The sequence below is a fragment of the Oncorhynchus keta genome, chromosome 13, assembly GCF_023373465.1.
Source record: "Oncorhynchus keta strain PuntledgeMale-10-30-2019 chromosome 13, Oket_V2, whole genome shotgun sequence".
Classification (NCBI taxonomy): Eukaryota; Metazoa; Chordata; class Actinopteri; order Salmoniformes; family Salmonidae; genus Oncorhynchus; species Oncorhynchus keta.
The window spans coordinates 46,548,765-46,566,341 of record NC_068433.1 but is presented as its reverse complement, the minus strand read 5'-3'; the positions used below and the strand labels follow the sequence as shown (position 1 = coordinate 46,566,341).

Sequence of the window (17,577 nt, the reverse complement as noted above, 5' to 3'; positions counted from 1 at the left end):
ACTTCATGATTGTGTCCCACTTGTTGTTGATTCTTCACAAAAATATACAGTTTTATATCTTTATGTTTGAAGCCTGAAATGTGGCAAAAGGTCGCAAAGTTCAAGGGGGCCGAATACTTTCGCAAGGCACTGTGTATATATATATATATATATATATATATATATATATATAAAACTTTGATTTAATATTAGATTTTACCTCTAGTCAGAATATTAAACAAATAGCAAAGAGCTCCATTCAAATCATTTTAGAGGAAAAAGTTACCACAACAGTCTGTTGTGATTACTGCCTCCATCTCACCATTCTTGCTGGAGAGTGACAATAATGGTAATACTGATGTCACTAATCAAACATCTTTTATTGAAGAATGTCAACAGTCGCATCCATAATTGAGTGTGTAACATAATTTTTCTCATTACAATGCAAGTCCCTGACTGAAATGTCCTTAACAACAGACTTGAAAACCCACAAATGTCCTTTTTATTCCGCTTCTCTTCACTAACCAAATTGCCCTGATGTACAACAAACATTATTACATTACATTCATACACCTACAAATATCTTAGATTATAATTTGGTGTTATATTAGTCAAACATTGTAAAGTCTAAATCATTCCTAATGTAAATTGACATCATAATTTTACCTTCATACGACAAATCGAACTGTCATAACTTGAATAACATTAACAAGAATAATATTGTATTACGTATTATAAGGTATATAATATATAATGTGGTTTCCTTGGACCTTCCATGCCTCTCTTTCTGCATCGCCTTTAATGGTCCTCTTCATCCAGACCCACACTGACCTAAGAAAACAAACGCAACAGTACAAAGACTCTCGCTGGAAATAGTTAATGAACACCTGACTTCATTTCCAAACTGTCAATGGGATGCAAAACCTAACAACACACTGTACAAGGGACTCTGCACAACAGACTAAACAAAAGTAGGGTCATTTTTTATAACTGTAGCACCAAAAAGTGCTTACCTTCATCAGAGCTTCCATGTTCAACTGTTTTGTGAAAAACATCTCCATTCGGCAGTTCTCTCCAGCGTAGGCCTTGGATGAAGTCACCATTCTTCACAAACTCCTTTCTTATCTATGAGATATGATCAAACTAGATGAAGCCAGTAACACCCATTTTAATTGAGCATCATAAATGTAATACTATGTGATGTCAGGTTTCTATTCCTAATCCTGAGAACAGTGAAATGAGTGAGGATGACATTGATTTCTGATGTGGGAGATGTAGGACTACTGTACCTGCTCCAACATATGTTCCTTTACCACTGGGTCATTGAGGTCAGCTCCTGTGTTAGATTTCAGAGACATCCTTACAATGGTCTGCTTGATTCTCTTTTCTAGAGGGACATATGAATGGTAACAGACAGTCAAATGAGGTTCACCTTATTTACAATAAATAATTAACTTTTCTTCCATTGTCCTTTAAAGGCTGTAAATGACTTTGGAACGGTGTAGTAGCAAGCCTCTGTGTTCTATGGTTACCAGTATGGAAATATTATCTCATAACTGAAACCACATGATCACATATATATCTGAAAGGTGGGGAGAGAGAGGTGGCTGGAGTAGGCTACATGTAGCATCTCTGTGTCTGACATGTCACAGTGTTTGCTGCATTGGGACCCTATTGGGACTAAATTGCCATCCCTGCCCCTGTCTTACGAACCATAGTAACACCAATAAGATGACAGTCTGGTGGCCTGGCAGGTCTCACGGAAATGCCACAGACTCCGGCACACATGTCTATGGTGTCAGAATAGGTTTGAATCCAGCTTAGTGCCCTTTGACACAACCTCTGTCTATCTTTTCCTCTCTCTATCTGTTCAATAAAGATGTCAGTCTTACTTCCAGTGCAAAGGAACGGTCTCTTCAGAGAGCAGTCTGTCTTCTCCAGGGTGACGTTTTCAGTCTGCCAATGGCCCTTATGGGTCAGGGAGCAGCAGTTACTAGCACCCAGTTGAGGCTCAGACACACAGTATGGAAAGGGGTCCCCATTGGACCACTCCCACATTCTGGTAGAAGTCTTCCAGTAGAGTCCGATCCACATATCAAACTGCCGTGTCTCTGTTATGCTTTGGAATGCTGTGTAATCCTCTTGGGTGAGGATGCTCGCTAAGTTGTCTCCATTGGCTCGGCAAGCCGTCTGTGCCCCCTCCCACGTCAATGAACCTTGACCCATGTAGTATTTTAGCTCTGAGTTTAATTGTGTGCCTAAGGACAGAAAATACAATTGTCTTTAAAAAGCCCGAAAAGACATGGACATTGATGTTAAATAAATGCACCTAGATGATTGTCAAAGGATGCATACAGTAACTCATAAAGGTGACATTATTTTAAATGTACTATGTACTTTACCAAGATGTTAAGAATGACTACCCCCCTTCAAGTAAAGTGTTTTCATTACTTTGGAGTAGTAGGGAGAAGGGATGCAAAATAAACTTACTTTTCTGGCACACAAAGTGACATGAAATTGTGCAATATCTCAAAATCCAAACTTTTGCTTTAAGTTCATGAACAATACACTTTGCATTTGGTGTATTCCAATAGGCCAGTTGGGGCCAAAAGGCGCGGTAATGGGAGTGGACCCAGACAGCGTCAGTGAGGCTCTGTGCTGACACTGCTCTCAGAGCTGCTGTCTGGTCCTCAGCATTGAAGATGGTGGCCTGTTCATCGTAGTACTCCCTGCAGAACTTCTGGGCTTCAGCCATGCTCCTCTCCTCGCTAACCAATGTAAACACTGGTATCTCTACTGGTGGGCCTGTTTGGACAGACAAAGCACTGGGGTGATTCCTCATGAAACTATAACCAAAGAAGTTCATAACTCTTTGGGATTTTCACTAAATATATTCCATAGAATGGTCCTTTGGAGGAAGGACTTCTGAAATACTCTGAATGTACAAAACATTAGGAACTTTTTTACGTCATTACATAGAATGATCAGGTGAATCCAGGTGAAAGCTATGGTCCCTTACTGATGTCACCTGTTAAATTCACATCAATCAGTGTAGATGAAGGAGAGGAGACGCGTTAAAGAATGATTTTTAAGCCTTGAGACAATTGAGACATGGATTGTGTTTGTGTGACGTTTAGAGGGTGAATGGGCAAGACAAAATATTGAAGTGCCTTTGAACAGGGTATCGTAGGCGGTGCCAGGCACATTTGTTTGTGCGTGTCAAGAGCTACAACCCTGCTGGGTTTTTCAAGCCCAACAGTTTGCTGTGTGTTTCAAGAATGATCCACCACCCAAAGGACATCCAGACCATTTGACACAACTGTGGGAAGCGTTGGAGTCAACATGGGCCAGCATCCCTGTGGAACGCTATTGAGGGTGTTCGAAGTGCCAAAGGGGGTTCAACTCATAATATAACTTACTCCAATACCTAAGTTCCAGACTGTGATATCTGCTACTTTTAGCGTTATAGGATTCAAAAATGATGTTAAACAATAGTATTTCCCAAAGAGTCCATGCAACTTATTCTGTGACTTGTTAAGGACATTTTTACTGCTGAACTTATTTAGACTGATCCAATGAACAATTGCATTCCCCCCCCAAATGTGGAATCAAGACTGCCCAAATGTGCCAGATTGGTTTATTAATAACTTTCAAGTTCATAACAGTGCGCTCTCCTCAAACAATAGTTTGGTTTTCTTTCACTGTAATAGCTTTTGTACATTGGACAGTGAAGTTAGATAAACAAGAATTTAAAAAATGTGTCAATATCAGATATGTCTATGTCCTGGGAATCAATCTCATGCTAATCGCATTAGCCTACATTAGCTCAACCGTCCCGTGTGGTCCTACCGATCCTGTAGAGGTTTTAATATAAAACCACATTGGATTTATCTCAATTATCTCAATTTAGAGCTTTTTTGCAACTCCTTGACAATGTGAATGCTGACAATATGTTTAACAGTTGTACTTTTCTCACAGTTAGATTAGTCCATACCTTCCCTGCACCCATTCCTTGTGTAACCAGATATGACTCCTGGAATGTCTATTGTAGTTGGTTCACCATCTGTGTACTTTTGATAGCATCGGAATCTGGTTTGAAAGTAAAAGTCAATACTGATGGAATTCTTCTGTCATGCCTCTGTTCTACAATCATTTTTTGTAAACAATGTAATTGTGAACAAATACTGTATATAATTTTGATCTTGTGAATAGTCCGTCCTTGAATCCATAGCTCTGCATTTGAGAGCAGTGACATTTCTCTAGCCCCACCCATGAACTATTTAACAAAACAAGTGGTTTGACCACCACCCAAACAGACAACCCAACCCAAATACTCAAATAGGTTATACTCTTTAACCACGTAGCTGAAGTAGGCACACCCAGGGTTCTGAGTGCAGGCAAGCTGGCAATGATGTAGGTCCCGTTCATACACCATCAGAATGTCGTTCCAAGGAAAGGCTTTGTCATCCACGAATCCCTGTGAGCAGTGAGCTGTGGAATAGGGGCAAATGTGGTTCATTTGGATAACAAGTCAATTACTAAAATCCTAAACTACCACAAAAGTGACAGAAATGGCTTCGTCCAAGCTCAATATTCCAATATTAGATTGACTTACACTAAACCATGAAGGATACATCTCAAATGACCTCTAACCTGTACCCCCACAAACTGACTCGGTACCGGTACCCCCTGTATATAGCCTCGTTATTGTGTTACTTTGCATTATTTTTTACTTTGTTTATTTGGTAAATATTTTCTTAACTCTTCTTGAACTGCACTGTTGGTTAAGGGCTTGTAAGTAAGCATTTCACGGTAAGGTCTACACTTGTATTCAGCCCATGTGACAAATAAAGTTTGATTTGATATGGCATATAATGTACACTCACATGGTTCAACTGCTCTGGTGTCACTGAAGGACTCATCCAAGGACTGCTGGCTGAAGAAGAGGTCAGGTGCTGCACCTGGGCAAAGAAAACAGTCTAAACATTCCCATGCTGTACATTTCACAAGAAAGACCCCCAAAAGTAATGTGTATGTTGAATCTGTAAAACATGTATAATTTTTAAATACATTGCCTACAGAAAGATTTCACACGACTTGACTTTCTCCACATTTTGTTGTGTTACAGACAGAATAAAAAATGGTTTACATTAAGATGAGAAGCAGACGTTGAATATCCCTTTGAGCATGGTGAAGTTACACTACACTTTGGATGGTGTAGCAATACACCCAGTCACTACAAAGATACAGGCGTCCTTCCTAACTCAGTTGCCGGAGAGGAAGGAAACCGCTCAAGGATTTCACCATGGTGGTCAATGGGGACTTTAAAACAGTTAGAGTTCAATGGTTGTAATGGGAGAAAACTGAGGATGGATCAACAACACCGTAGTTACTCCACAATACTAACCTAATTGGCAGAGTGAACGAGGAAAGCCTGCACAGAATAAAACATATACCAAAACATGCATTCAGTTTGCAATGAGGAGTTTAACTATCACGTTTCAGGTAAGACCCAAATGCAGAATGTGAAGTTACAAAGTTTATTAGAGCAACAGGGACAGGCAAACGACAGGTCAAGGCAGACAGGGGTCGATAATCCAGAGTAGTGGGGCAAAGGTACAAGACGGCAGGCAGGGTCAGGGCGGGCAGAAAAGGTCAAAACCGGGAAAAACAGGAACAAGCAAGAGACAGGAACAGAGGGAAAACTTCTGGTAGGCTTGACAAAACAAAACATATTGACAAACAGAGAACACAGGTATAAATACACAGGTGATAGTGGGGAAGATGGGTAACACCTGGAGGTGGGTGGAGACAAGCACAAGGACAGGTGAAACAGATCAGGGTGTGACATTAAAGTAATACTGCAAGAAATGTGGCAAGCATTTCACTTTGGGTCCTGAATACAAGGTGTTATGTTTGGGGAAAATCCGATAAAACACATTCCTGAGTAGCACTATGCATATTTTCAAAGCAAAGTGGTGGCTTTCTCATGTTATGGGTATGCTTGTAGTCATTGAAGACTAAGGAGTTTTTACAAATAAAAAATAAACGGAATAGAGTTAAGCATAGGCAAAATCCTAGAGGAAAACCTGGTTCAGTTTGCTTGGTTTTACTAACAATGACCAGCAATACATGTGACAGAGCTTGAAGAATTTTGAAAATAATAATGGGCAAATGTTGCACAGTCCAGGTGTGGAAAGCTCTTAGAGACTTACCCAGAAATACTCAGCTGTAATCGCTGCCAAAGGTGCTTCTACAAAGTATTGAGTCAAGGGCGTGAATTCTTATGTAAATTAAATATTTCTGTATTTAATTTTGAATAAATTTGCTACAATTTCTCAAAACGTATTGATGGGTGAGATTCTATTTTGATTTAATCCATTTTGAATTCAGGCTGTAACACAAGAAAATGTGGAATAAGACAAGTGATGTTTCTGAAAAGCACTGTATGAATTGGATATGTGTCACAATAGATCAAATAAGGTAACTATATCAACATACTGTGGTCAGTATACATTGTCTAAATTATGTGCTGTTTTTACTTTAAAGATGTTGGGGAAAAGGGAATACAATTCTTACCCAGAAACACAACCACCGCTGTTGGGAGCCACATTGCCACTGAAAAGATGCAAAAGGGTCAAGAAGGTGTTTGTCTGCTTTAGAAAACCTTTTATGGAGATGAATAGGAAACAAGATGATATTAGGATTTTGTGATAGAGAAAATAGATATTGAATGTAAACTGTTATGGAAAAGAAGTCTCTCTTGACAGCCTTAACATTGAGTAGCTGATTTGGTTCTGTGTGCCGAGATTAATGTAAAAGCTATGTAAAATGGCCAGTGGATTTAACTAGGCAAATAGAGTATGATACTCTGGCTCATTTGACAGGGAAAGAGTGACTGAAGTGGATTTACTCAACCTTTCTCCTCCAACTTCTCTTCTCCCAAAAATATTAAACGTGTGTACTGTTGTGATGCTTATAAATATAAATATTATTATATAGAATAGTGTATTGGATGATTTTCAGTGATTTCAGGACTAACTTGACCTTTACCTGTAACCTGAAACAGGAAAACTTTTTTTTCTCAAATTGTTCCTCCTCAGCATCCTCTGGACAAATATTATACAATGAGTCATTTATCTATTCATTTCAGTGATACATAATCTGGTGTGTCATTGTAGTGTGTTAAGCTGCAGACCATTTGAACCAAATGTTATTAAGAACACAGGCCTGATCACTGATTTATGAGTTCAATTCCACCCAAGCTGGCTAGGGATCATACATTGATGCTGTGTTGAGTATTCAAAGTAAAACAGTATATTTTGAGGGCACAATCCCTTCTTTTTAAACTTGGCCTATATAGACTCGAAAGAAACACTACCGTATGTCATTGCTGAAGTGATTAGTGATATCATAAAATGATTGCTGGTATGTTGTTGCAGTATTATATGGCAATACATATTCACTTTACATATGCAGAAACAAAACACATTTTCTGACTTATTTTGTTCTTGATTAATATCCCATAATGTGACCTACTGTGATCCAAACTAGACATATTTTCTAGATAACCTAGAATGCTTTTTGACACAAATATTAGTCATGATGTAAGATGTTATACAGTAAGAAAGTGCTTGTAATATCCCATTAGTAAAATTAAATAAAAACGTACTGTACTTTTTTGTCTCCTCTCCCTCTCCAAGGCTTGTTTGGCTTTGATGAGCAGACAAGTGGAGAAGTGCTGTAGCTGAAGTGTTTATAAAGAGGATCCGATCGCCTCCTTCTTTGAACACACCCTTGTGTCAATCAAGCTCATGAAGCCTCATCTCTGTTGTCTTGCTGAAAGATCATTCTAAATAGACTGGATGCACAAGAGTGTGTTCATGTTGCGCAGCAACTCACTGCCATCCTGAAGACAAACAATATATACGAAACGCACTAACCCCATCATAGCACTGAGACTGCACTTGTGAAGGTGTTAAATTATTAAACATTGATCTTAGGACATTTTGATCCTACATGGGCTTAGCAAATTGCAATGTCATCTTGGATGCACAAAAGCCTATAGTTCCTGATGGCTTATGAAGTTGAAGTTTAGTGTCACAAGTAGGTAGGATGTGGTTTTAATTCCCTGTCTTCTTGTTGATATGTATAAATGCTAAATACAGTTGAAGTCGGAAATTTAAATACAGCTTAGCCAATTACATTCAAACTCAGTTGTTCACTATTCCTGTCATTTAGGATTTAGGATCACCACTTTATTTGAAGAATGTGAAATGTCAGAATAAAAGTAGCGAGAATAATTTATTTCAATTTTCTTTCTTTCATCACATTCCCAGTGGGTCAGAAGTTTACATACACTCAATTAGTATTTGGTAGCATTGCCTTGAAATTGTTTAACTTCGGTCAAATGTTTCAGGTAGCCTTCCAACAAGCTTCCCCAAATAAGTTGGGTGAATTCTGGCCCATTCCTCCTGACAGAGCTGGTGTAACTGAGTCAGGTTTGTAGGCCTCCTTGCTCGCACACGCATTTTCAGTTCTGCCCACACATTTTGTATAGGATTGAGGTCAGGGCTTTGTGATGGCCACTCCAATACCTTGACTTTGTTGTCCTTAAGCCATTTTGCCACAACTTTGGAAGTATGCTTGGGGTCATTGTCCAGTTGGAAGACTCATTTGCAACCAAGCTTTAACTTCCCGACTGATGTCTTGGGGTGTTACTTCAATGTATCCACAAAATTATCCTCCCTCATGATGCCATCTATTTTGTGAAATGAACCAGTCCCTCCTGCAGCAAAGCACCCCCACAACATGATGCTGCCACCCCCGTGCTTCACGGTTGGGATGGTGTTCTTCGGCTTGCAAGCCTCCCCCTTTTTCCTCCAAACATAATGATGGTCATTATGGCCAAACAGTTCTATTTTCGTTTCATCATACCAGAGGACATTTCTCCAAAATGTACGATCTTTGTCCCTGTGTGCAGTGGCTTCTTCCTTGCTGAACGGCCTTTCAGGTTATGTCGATATAGGACTCGTTTTACTATGGATATAGACACTTTTGTACCTGTTTCCTCCAGCATCTTCACAAGGACCTTTGGTGTTGTTCTGGGATGGATTTGCACTTTTCACACCAAAGTACGTCTATTGTCCATCTGTCCATCTCTATTGGACAGAACACGTCTCCTTCCTGAGCGGTATGACAGCTGCTTGGTCCCATGTTGTTTACACTCAAGTACTATTTTAGTCCCAAGGATGAACCAGACTTGTGGAAGTCTACCATTTTTTAGCTGAGGTCTTGGCTGATTTCTTTTGATTTTCCCATGATGTCAAGCAAAGAGGGACTGAGTTTGAAGGTAGGCTTTGAAATACATCCACAGGTATACATACCTGGCTTCTAAGCCATGACATCATTATCTGACTTGCCAAAACTATAGTTTGTTAACAAGAAATGTGTGGAGTGGTTGAAAAACAAGTTTTAATGACTCCAACCTAAGTGTATGTACATTTTTGACTTCAACTGTAGTTACAGTTGTTAGCAAACTATAGTTTGGGCAAGTCAGTTAGGACATCTACTTTGTGCATGACACAAGTAATTTTTCCAACAATTGTTTACAGACAGATTATTTCAATGATAATTCACTGTATCAAAATTCCAGTTAGTCAGAAGTTTACACACACTAAGTTGACTGTGTCTTTAAACAGCTTGGAAAAATCCAGAAAATGATGTCATGGCTTAGAAGCTTCTGTTTGGCTCACTGACATAATTTGTGTCAATTGGAGGTGTACCTGTGGATCTATTTCAAGGCCTACCTTCAAATGAGTCCATACTCCCTTATTCTATTGGTGACCTCTAGGATGGTTATCAGATCATGAAGATAGCCATCCACATGTCACAGTCCAATTGAAGTTGCTGTTATCCCTTATTAACATATATTTCCCTTTTATATATGCAGCCTGAACACTTTAACACTGTATAAGTACCCCAAAGACCAGGACCTCAGGGAACTGGTAATTTACCGCTTTCAAACACGTGATTAAAAAACACGTTAAATTAAAAATAAACCAATTCTAATAACTAATCAACTTAGAATTACAACTCCTTATACCTCCCCATGGAAATAATAATAGTCTCCTAAAGTAATGGTACAATTTGGATAGAGAATGTTGTTTCTCGTGAATTTAATGCTGAAACCCCCTTCTATTTAATTCCTATTGAAGTTGATCATTGTCACGCCCTGACCATAGTTTGCTTTGTATGTTTATATGTTTTGTCTGGTCAGGGTGTGATCTGAGTGGGCATTCTATGTTGTATGTCTAGTTTGTCTGTTTCTGTGTTTGGCCTGATATGGTTCTCAATCAGAGGCAGGTGTTAGTCATTGTCTCTGATTGGGAACCATATTTAGGTAGCCTGTTTTGTCATTGTGAGTTGTGGGTGAGCGTCTATGTCACGGTGTTTGATGAGCACAGTGTTTGATGAGCACAGTGTTTGATGAGCACAGTGTTTGATGAGCACAGTGTTTGATGAGCACAGTGTTTGATTAGCGTCACTTTGTTGTTTTTGGAGTGTTCTGTTTTTCCCATTAAAATGACGAACACTTACCACGCCGCATCTTGGTCCTCCTCTCTATCTCCAGACGACATCTGTGACAATCATTCTTCAATTAGGAATTTTTAATATTCAGAGATTTCATCTCCATTAAAATGTTTCCTCTCCCTTTCTTTTCCTGTCCTTCGGAACTATTTAAATACTTCTTCCAAACATTTAATCGTCCCGCATACCCATTTTAACTGAATTGACATTTTAACTAGTATCTTTAACCCAAAATACTTTTTTACATTGGAAATTTAGCTAATTTCTCATCGTAGGTATTCCGCAAGATTTAATCCCTGGCCTTTACTAAATAGTTCGGTATTTATATTATTTATTTTTATTTTTTATTTTACCTTTATTTAACTAGGCAAGTCAGTTAAGAACAAATTCTTATTTTCAATGACGGCCTAGGAACAGTGGGTTAACTGCCTGTTCAGGGGCAGAACGACAGATTTGTACCTTGTCAGCTCGGGGGTTTGAACTTGAATCCTTCCGGTTACTAGTCTTCATTCACATAGAAACTGTCATCTCTGTGTACCACTTATCGATCGAACAGAGACTATATGCCGTCAGGTGAAAGTTCCATTCCTTCCTAATAAGTTCACTGGACACAAACTTGAAATTAGGACTGGAATACAGGCTTCTCCTTCTGACTTTCATGTCTTGGAACTAATGGAGCTGACAGTCTCTCAATTAATTGGTGTCCAGAAGCTGAGTGGACCAAGATCTTTCCCCCATTTATTCTTACCCCTTCAGGCTTGTCGGCTATACAAATTGCTGTTCTACAAGCCCCAGTATCACACAGAAATGGTATTTTCTTCCCCAACACAGTCAATGTCAAATATGGTTTGAACATGGCACCTTCCACTCCCGCGCAAAATGTCCTGTTTTATCACAATTATAACACCTCCTATTATCTGACCCTGTCCATTTTCTGCCTTTTCACTGGCCTTTTTATTTCCTTCTACTCTTTTCCGGGCCTCTGACAAGTACACCCCCGGGCTGTGTCTAAGCCTTCTCCCTGCTGTTTCCTTATATTATCTCCATCTGTTTAATCATGGACTCTAGCTTATCTACATCTCGACGTCCAACAAACCCATACTTCTTCTTCCACTTCGGACCGTCCATATATCATTTTTTTTATCTTTAGATTTCATATATCTCTCGTCCCCAGTTAATTCCGGGATCTCCTCTGAGGTTTTTACTATCCATTATTCCTATTTAACAATCCCACACTTTCTCATACGTCACAGGGTTTACCTCCTAGGTATTCTTACCTACAATCGTCCTTTAAAAGTATAACGTTTGTCTTATAGGTTTTAGGTGTTTATACCTCTCCCTGCATACTTTTAATAGTCCCTGCTCAGACTATCTCAGCACAATGTAGTTTATTTTTAGTAATGACCTCAACTACTACGAGTCATTACAGACCCGTCCGTGTCCTTTCAAAATTTCAATGATCTGTTACCCAGTGCCGTCTAACATGAACGTATATACTTTTGTAATTAAACATTCTCTACGTTAGATTATATAGGCGGTATACCCGATACAAATCAGTCCCGTTAGTTTTAAGAATCAAGCCTTTCCCACTCTATTTTGACTAATGCTCTAAAATTCAGTCCATTAAAGTCCATTTTTTTAAGTAAGTTTTTTACTTAACCCCCAAACTTATGAATAAAGATAACTGACCTTTTCCTTGCAGCTGAGATTGAATTTTGGTTGGATCTCGTCACCGTTTTCTGTTGTGCACCAGTTCGCCACCGGCCTGAAATGGACCCTCAATGTTAGAGGGCAGGTCTTTGTTATTATAGAATTATCATCCGCAAGTGCACGGTTTTCAGTGTCCCCTGGAATGACAGTTAACGGGTATTGAGGTCCGACTCGAAGGACCAATTGTCACGAGAATTTTCAATCCCAGTGATGATAACAATCACTATAGCTTTGACCAATTCCCCCTAGGTTGTAAAGTTAGGGTTAATAAGAATTAGGCAAATACTCAGATTCTGCAAAAGGTTTGTACAGTTTATTCATGAGAGATCTAAAGCCAAAAATGAGGACCCAGTCCTTTTATAATACACACACCTTCCTATCTTTAGACTACGCCCAACTCAAACATTTCACCCTGTTATACAATTTCAGAGTGGAACACTTTAGCCATTATCTTAAAACATACAAATTATTCTATCAGTATGATGAAACAAAAATAGAACTGTTTGGCCATAATTGTGATTATGTTTGGAGGAAAAGGGGGAGGATTTCAAGCCAAAGAACACCATCCCAACCGTGAAGCACAGGGGTGGCAACATCATGTTATGGGGGTGCTTTGCTGCAGGAGGGACTGGTGCTCTTCACAAAATAGATGGCATCATGAGCGAGGAAAATGATGTGGATATATTGAAGCAACATCTCAAGACATCAGTGAGGATGTTAAAGTTTGGTCTCAAATGGGTCTTCCAAATGACAATGACCCCAAGCATACTTCCAAAGTTGTGGTAAAATGGCTTAAGGACAACAAAGTCAAGGTATTGGAGTGGCCATCACAAAGCCCTGACCTCAATCCTATACAAAATGTGTGGGCAGCACTGAAAAAGAAACGTTTGACCCAAGTTAAACAATTTCAAGGCAATGCTACCAAATACTAATTGAGTGCATGTAAACTTCTGACCCACTGGGAATGTGATGAAAGAAATAAAAGCTGAAATAAATAAATAATTCTGACATTTTACATTCTTTAAATAAAGTGGTGATCCTAACTGACCTACTACAGGGGATTTTTACTAGGATTAAATGTCAGGAATTGTGAAAAACTGAGTTTAAATGTATTGGCTAAGGTGTATGTAAACTTCCGACTTCAACTGTACATAATATAGTACATTAAATGTAGGGTGTCAAATCTTTTGAACCTTCACTAACTGATCTGTGGTGGTTGGTTAGTCAAGTTGATTAACGTATAACAGCTATCAACAACATTAATAAGGGCAAGAACCCCACACCTCTCCCCTGCTATCCATGAGCCTGTGTTAATGACTGTTATAGCTGACACAGTCAACACACCATGATATCAGGGGAAATTATGCTGACATACTGTCACACCCACAACTGTCTGTCTCAATCTTTACATTTCTCTGAACTAGAGGTCGACCGATTATGATTTCTGAACACCATTACCGATACCGATTATTGGAGTACCAAAATAAAAGATACTGATTAATCGGCCAATTTCTTAACTGCCAATAATGACAGTTACAACAATACTGAATGAACACTTATTTTAACTTAATCTAATACATGAATAAAATCAATTTAGCCTCAAATAAATAATGAAACATGTGCAATTTGTTTTAAATAATGCAAAAACAAAGTGTTGGAGAAGAAAGTAAAAGTGCAATATGTGCCATGTAAGAAAGCTAATGTTTAAGTTCCTTGCTCAGAACATGAGAACATATGAAAGATGGTGGGTCCTTTTAACATGAGTCTTCAATATTCCCAGGTAAGAAGTTTTAGGTTGTAGTTATTATAGGAATTATAGGACTATTTCTCTCTATACCATTTGTATTTCATTAACTTTTGACTATTGGATGTTCTTATAGGCACTTTAGTATTGCCAGTGTAACAGTATAGCTTCTGTCCTTCTCCTCACGACAACAGCCACCCTTCTCAGAGCGAGTGACGTTTGAACCGCTATTAGCGCGCACCCCGCTAACTAGCTAGCCATTTCACATTGTTTACACCAGCCTCATCTCGGGAGTTGATAGGCTTGAAGTCATAAACAGTGCAATGCTTGACGCACAACGAAGAACTGCTGGCAAAGCGCATGAAAGTGCTGTTTGAATGAATGCTTACGAGCCTGCTGCTACCTACAACCGCTCAGTCAGACTGCTCTATCAAATCATAGACTTAGTTATAACATAATAACACACAGAAATACGAGCCTTAGGTCATTAATATGGTCGAATCCGGAAACTATCATGTCGAAGAACAAGACGTTTATTCTTTCAGTGAAATACGGAACTGTTATGTATTTTATCTAATGGGTGGCATCCATTGGTCTAAATATTCCTGTTACATTGCACAACCTTCAATGTTATGTCATAATTACGTAAAATTCTGGCAAATTAGGAGGTCCAAACTGTTGCATATACACTGACTCTGCGTGCAATGAACGCAAGAGATGTGACACAATTTCCCCTGGTTAATATTGCCTGCTAACCTGGATTTCTTTTAGCTAAGTATGCAGGTTTAAAAATATATACTTCTGTGTATTGATTTTAAGAAAGGCATTGATGTTCATGGTTAGGTTCACATTGGAGCAACGATATGCACCGCATCAATTATATGCAACGCAAGACACGCTAGATAAACTAGTAATATCATCAACCATGTGTAGTTAACCAGTGATTATGATTGATTGATTGTTTGTTATAAGATAAGTTTAATGCTAGCTAGCAACTTACCTTGGCTTACTGCATTCGCGTAACAGGCAGTCTCCTCGTGGAGTGCAATGAGAGGCAGGTGGTTAGATCGTTGGACAAGTTAACTATAAGGTTGCAAGATTGAATCCCCCGAGCTGACAAGGCGAAAATCTGTCGTTCTGCCCCTGAACGAGGCAGTTAACCCACCGTTCCTAGGCCGTCATTGAAAATAAGAATGTGTTCTTAACTGACTTGCCTAGTTAAATAAAGATTAAATAAAGGTGTAAAAAATAACATATAAAACGTTTTTTTAAGCGGCCAAATCGGTGTCCAAAAATACTGATTCCCGATTGTTATGAAAACTTGAAATCGGCCATTTAATTTAATTGGCCATTTCGATTAATCGGTCGACCTCTACTCCCACCTGGAAGTGGACACATCATTCTACATTGTTGTGACTACTGCCTCCATCTCACCATTCCTGCTGCAAGGTGAAAAGGGTAATAATACCATTGTCACTAATCAAACATATTTTATTTAAGAATGTCGACAGTTACATCCATAAGTGAGTAACATCATTATCAAGAATTTTACACTCTGAAAATCCTTCACTGAAACTTATCACCATACATGTTTTATCTTCAAACTTGAACAAACACAAATGTCATTTTTATTCCTCTTCTCTTCACTAATCAAATTGCCCTGATGTACAACAAACATTATTACATTACATTCATACACCAACATACATAGTACATTATAATTTTGCATTACAAAAGTAAAACATTGTAGAGTTTAAATCTAGCCTAATATAACTTGACATCATATGTTTAATTCATAAGCATAAAGCTATCTATCATTCAAGAAAAACATGGTCCATGAACTAAGATAATGTTATTGATATAAGGTCATATATTATAAGGTACTAGGGTTATTTACAGTAAACTTCCATCCCTCTCCTGCTGCATCATCATGGCTGGTACCTCTTCATCCAGAACCACAGTGACCTTAGAAAACAAACACAACAGTATAAAGACTCTCACTGAAAATAGTTAATGAACACCTTACAGTACTTGATTTCCATACTGTCAATGGGATGCAAAACCTAACAACACACTGAACAATTGACTCTGAACAACAGACTAAACATGAGGGGTTTTTTCAAAGCTGACACAAAAAAAAGTGTTTACCTTCTTCAGGGCTTCTAAGTTCAACTATTTTGCGAAAAACATCTCCGTTAGGCGGTTCTCTCCATCGCAAGTCTTGGATGAAGTTCCCGTTCTTAGCAATCTCCTTTCTGATCTATAAGGTATGATCAAACTAGATAATGTCAGTAGCCCTCATTTGAATACAGCATCCTAAATGTAATACTATGTGATGTTTGTATTCCTGATCATGAGAAGAGTGAAATGAGTGAGCATGACATTGATTTCTGATGTGGGAGATGTAGGACTACTGTACCTGCTCCAACATCTGTTCCTTTACCACTGGGTCATTGAGGTCAGCTCCTGTGTTAGATTTCAGAGACATCCTTACAGTGGTCTGCTTGATTCTCCTTTCTAGATTGACATAGGAATGGTAACATTCACTCAAATGAGGTTCAACTTATTTACAATAAATAAGTAGCTTTTCTGTGTAGTAGCAAGCCTCTGAGTTCTATGTTTACCAGTATGGAAATATTATTTCATAATTGAAACCATATGAGCACATATATATCTGAAAGGTGGGGAGAGAGAGGTGGCTGGAGTAGGCTACATGTAGCATCTCTGTGTCTGACATGTGACAGTGTTTGCTGCAGTGGGACCCTATTGGGGCTAAAATGCCATCCCTGTCCCTACCTGTCTTATGATCCCCAGTAACCCCAATAAGATGACAGTCTTGTAGCCTGGCTGGTCTAGCGGTAATGCCACAGCCTCTGGCACACATGTCTATAGTGTCAGAATAGGTTTGAATCCAGCTTAGTGCCCTTTGACACAACCTCTGTCTATCTTTTCCTCTCTCTATCTGTTCAATAAAGATGTCAGTCTTACTTCCAGTGCAAAGGAACGGTCTCTTCAGAGAGCAGTCTGTCTTCTCCAGGGTGACGTTTTCAGTCTGCCAATGGCCCTTAAGGGTCAGGGAGCAGCAGTTACTAGCACCCAGTTGAGGCTCAGACACACAGTATGGAAAGGGGTCCCCATTGGACCACTCCCACATTCTGGTAGAAGTCTTCCAGTAGAGTCCGATCCACATTTCAAACTGCCGTGTCTCTGTTATGCTTTGGAATGCTGTGTAATCCTCTTGGGTGAGGATGCTCGCTAAGTCATCTCCATTGGCTCGGCAAGCCGTCTGTGCCTCCTCCCACGTCAATGAACCTTGACCCATGTAGTATTTAAGCTCTGAGTTTAATTGTGTGCCTAAGGACAGAAAATACACAATTGTCCTTAAAGTGCCCTGAAAGACATGGACATTGATGTTAAATAAATGTACCTAGACGGTTGTCAAAGGATACTGTATCTCATAAAGGTGACACGATTTGAAATGTACTATGTACAAGGTGTTAAGAATGACTAACCCCCTTCAAGTAAAGTGTTAACGTTACTTTGGAGTAGTAGTT

General features: G+C 39.1%; 1 protein-coding gene across 2 annotated transcripts; it reads right to left on the bottom strand.

The window, feature by feature from the left end:
* Positions 1 to 301: 301 nt before the first annotated feature.
* Positions 302 to 17,352, bottom strand: LOC127906819 (lymphocyte antigen 75-like). Of its 2 annotated transcripts, XR_008062935.1 has the most exons (10): positions 10,579 to 10,621; positions 7,652 to 7,840; positions 6,559 to 6,597; positions 4,866 to 4,940; positions 4,329 to 4,470; positions 3,974 to 4,068; positions 1,872 to 2,784; positions 1,269 to 1,366; positions 993 to 1,104; positions 302 to 810 (listed from the first exon to the last, which is right to left on the bottom strand). XR_008062935.1 is itself a non-coding variant. In XM_052460333.1 (4 exons), the coding sequence occupies exons 1-4, from the start codon at positions 17,343 to 17,345 to the stop codon at positions 791 to 793; spliced, it is 564 nt and encodes a 187-aa protein (XP_052316293.1). In that variant the 5' UTR covers positions 17,346 to 17,352; the 3' UTR covers positions 302 to 790. The 2 variants fall into 2 exon arrangements, 1 of the variants encoding a protein (XP_052316293.1); XM_052460333.1 differs by lacking the exons at positions 1,872 to 2,784; positions 3,974 to 4,068; positions 4,329 to 4,470; ... (2 more) ...; positions 7,652 to 7,840; positions 10,579 to 10,621 and adding an exon at positions 17,012 to 17,352.
* Between the last annotated feature and the right edge of the window lie 225 nt (positions 17,353 to 17,577).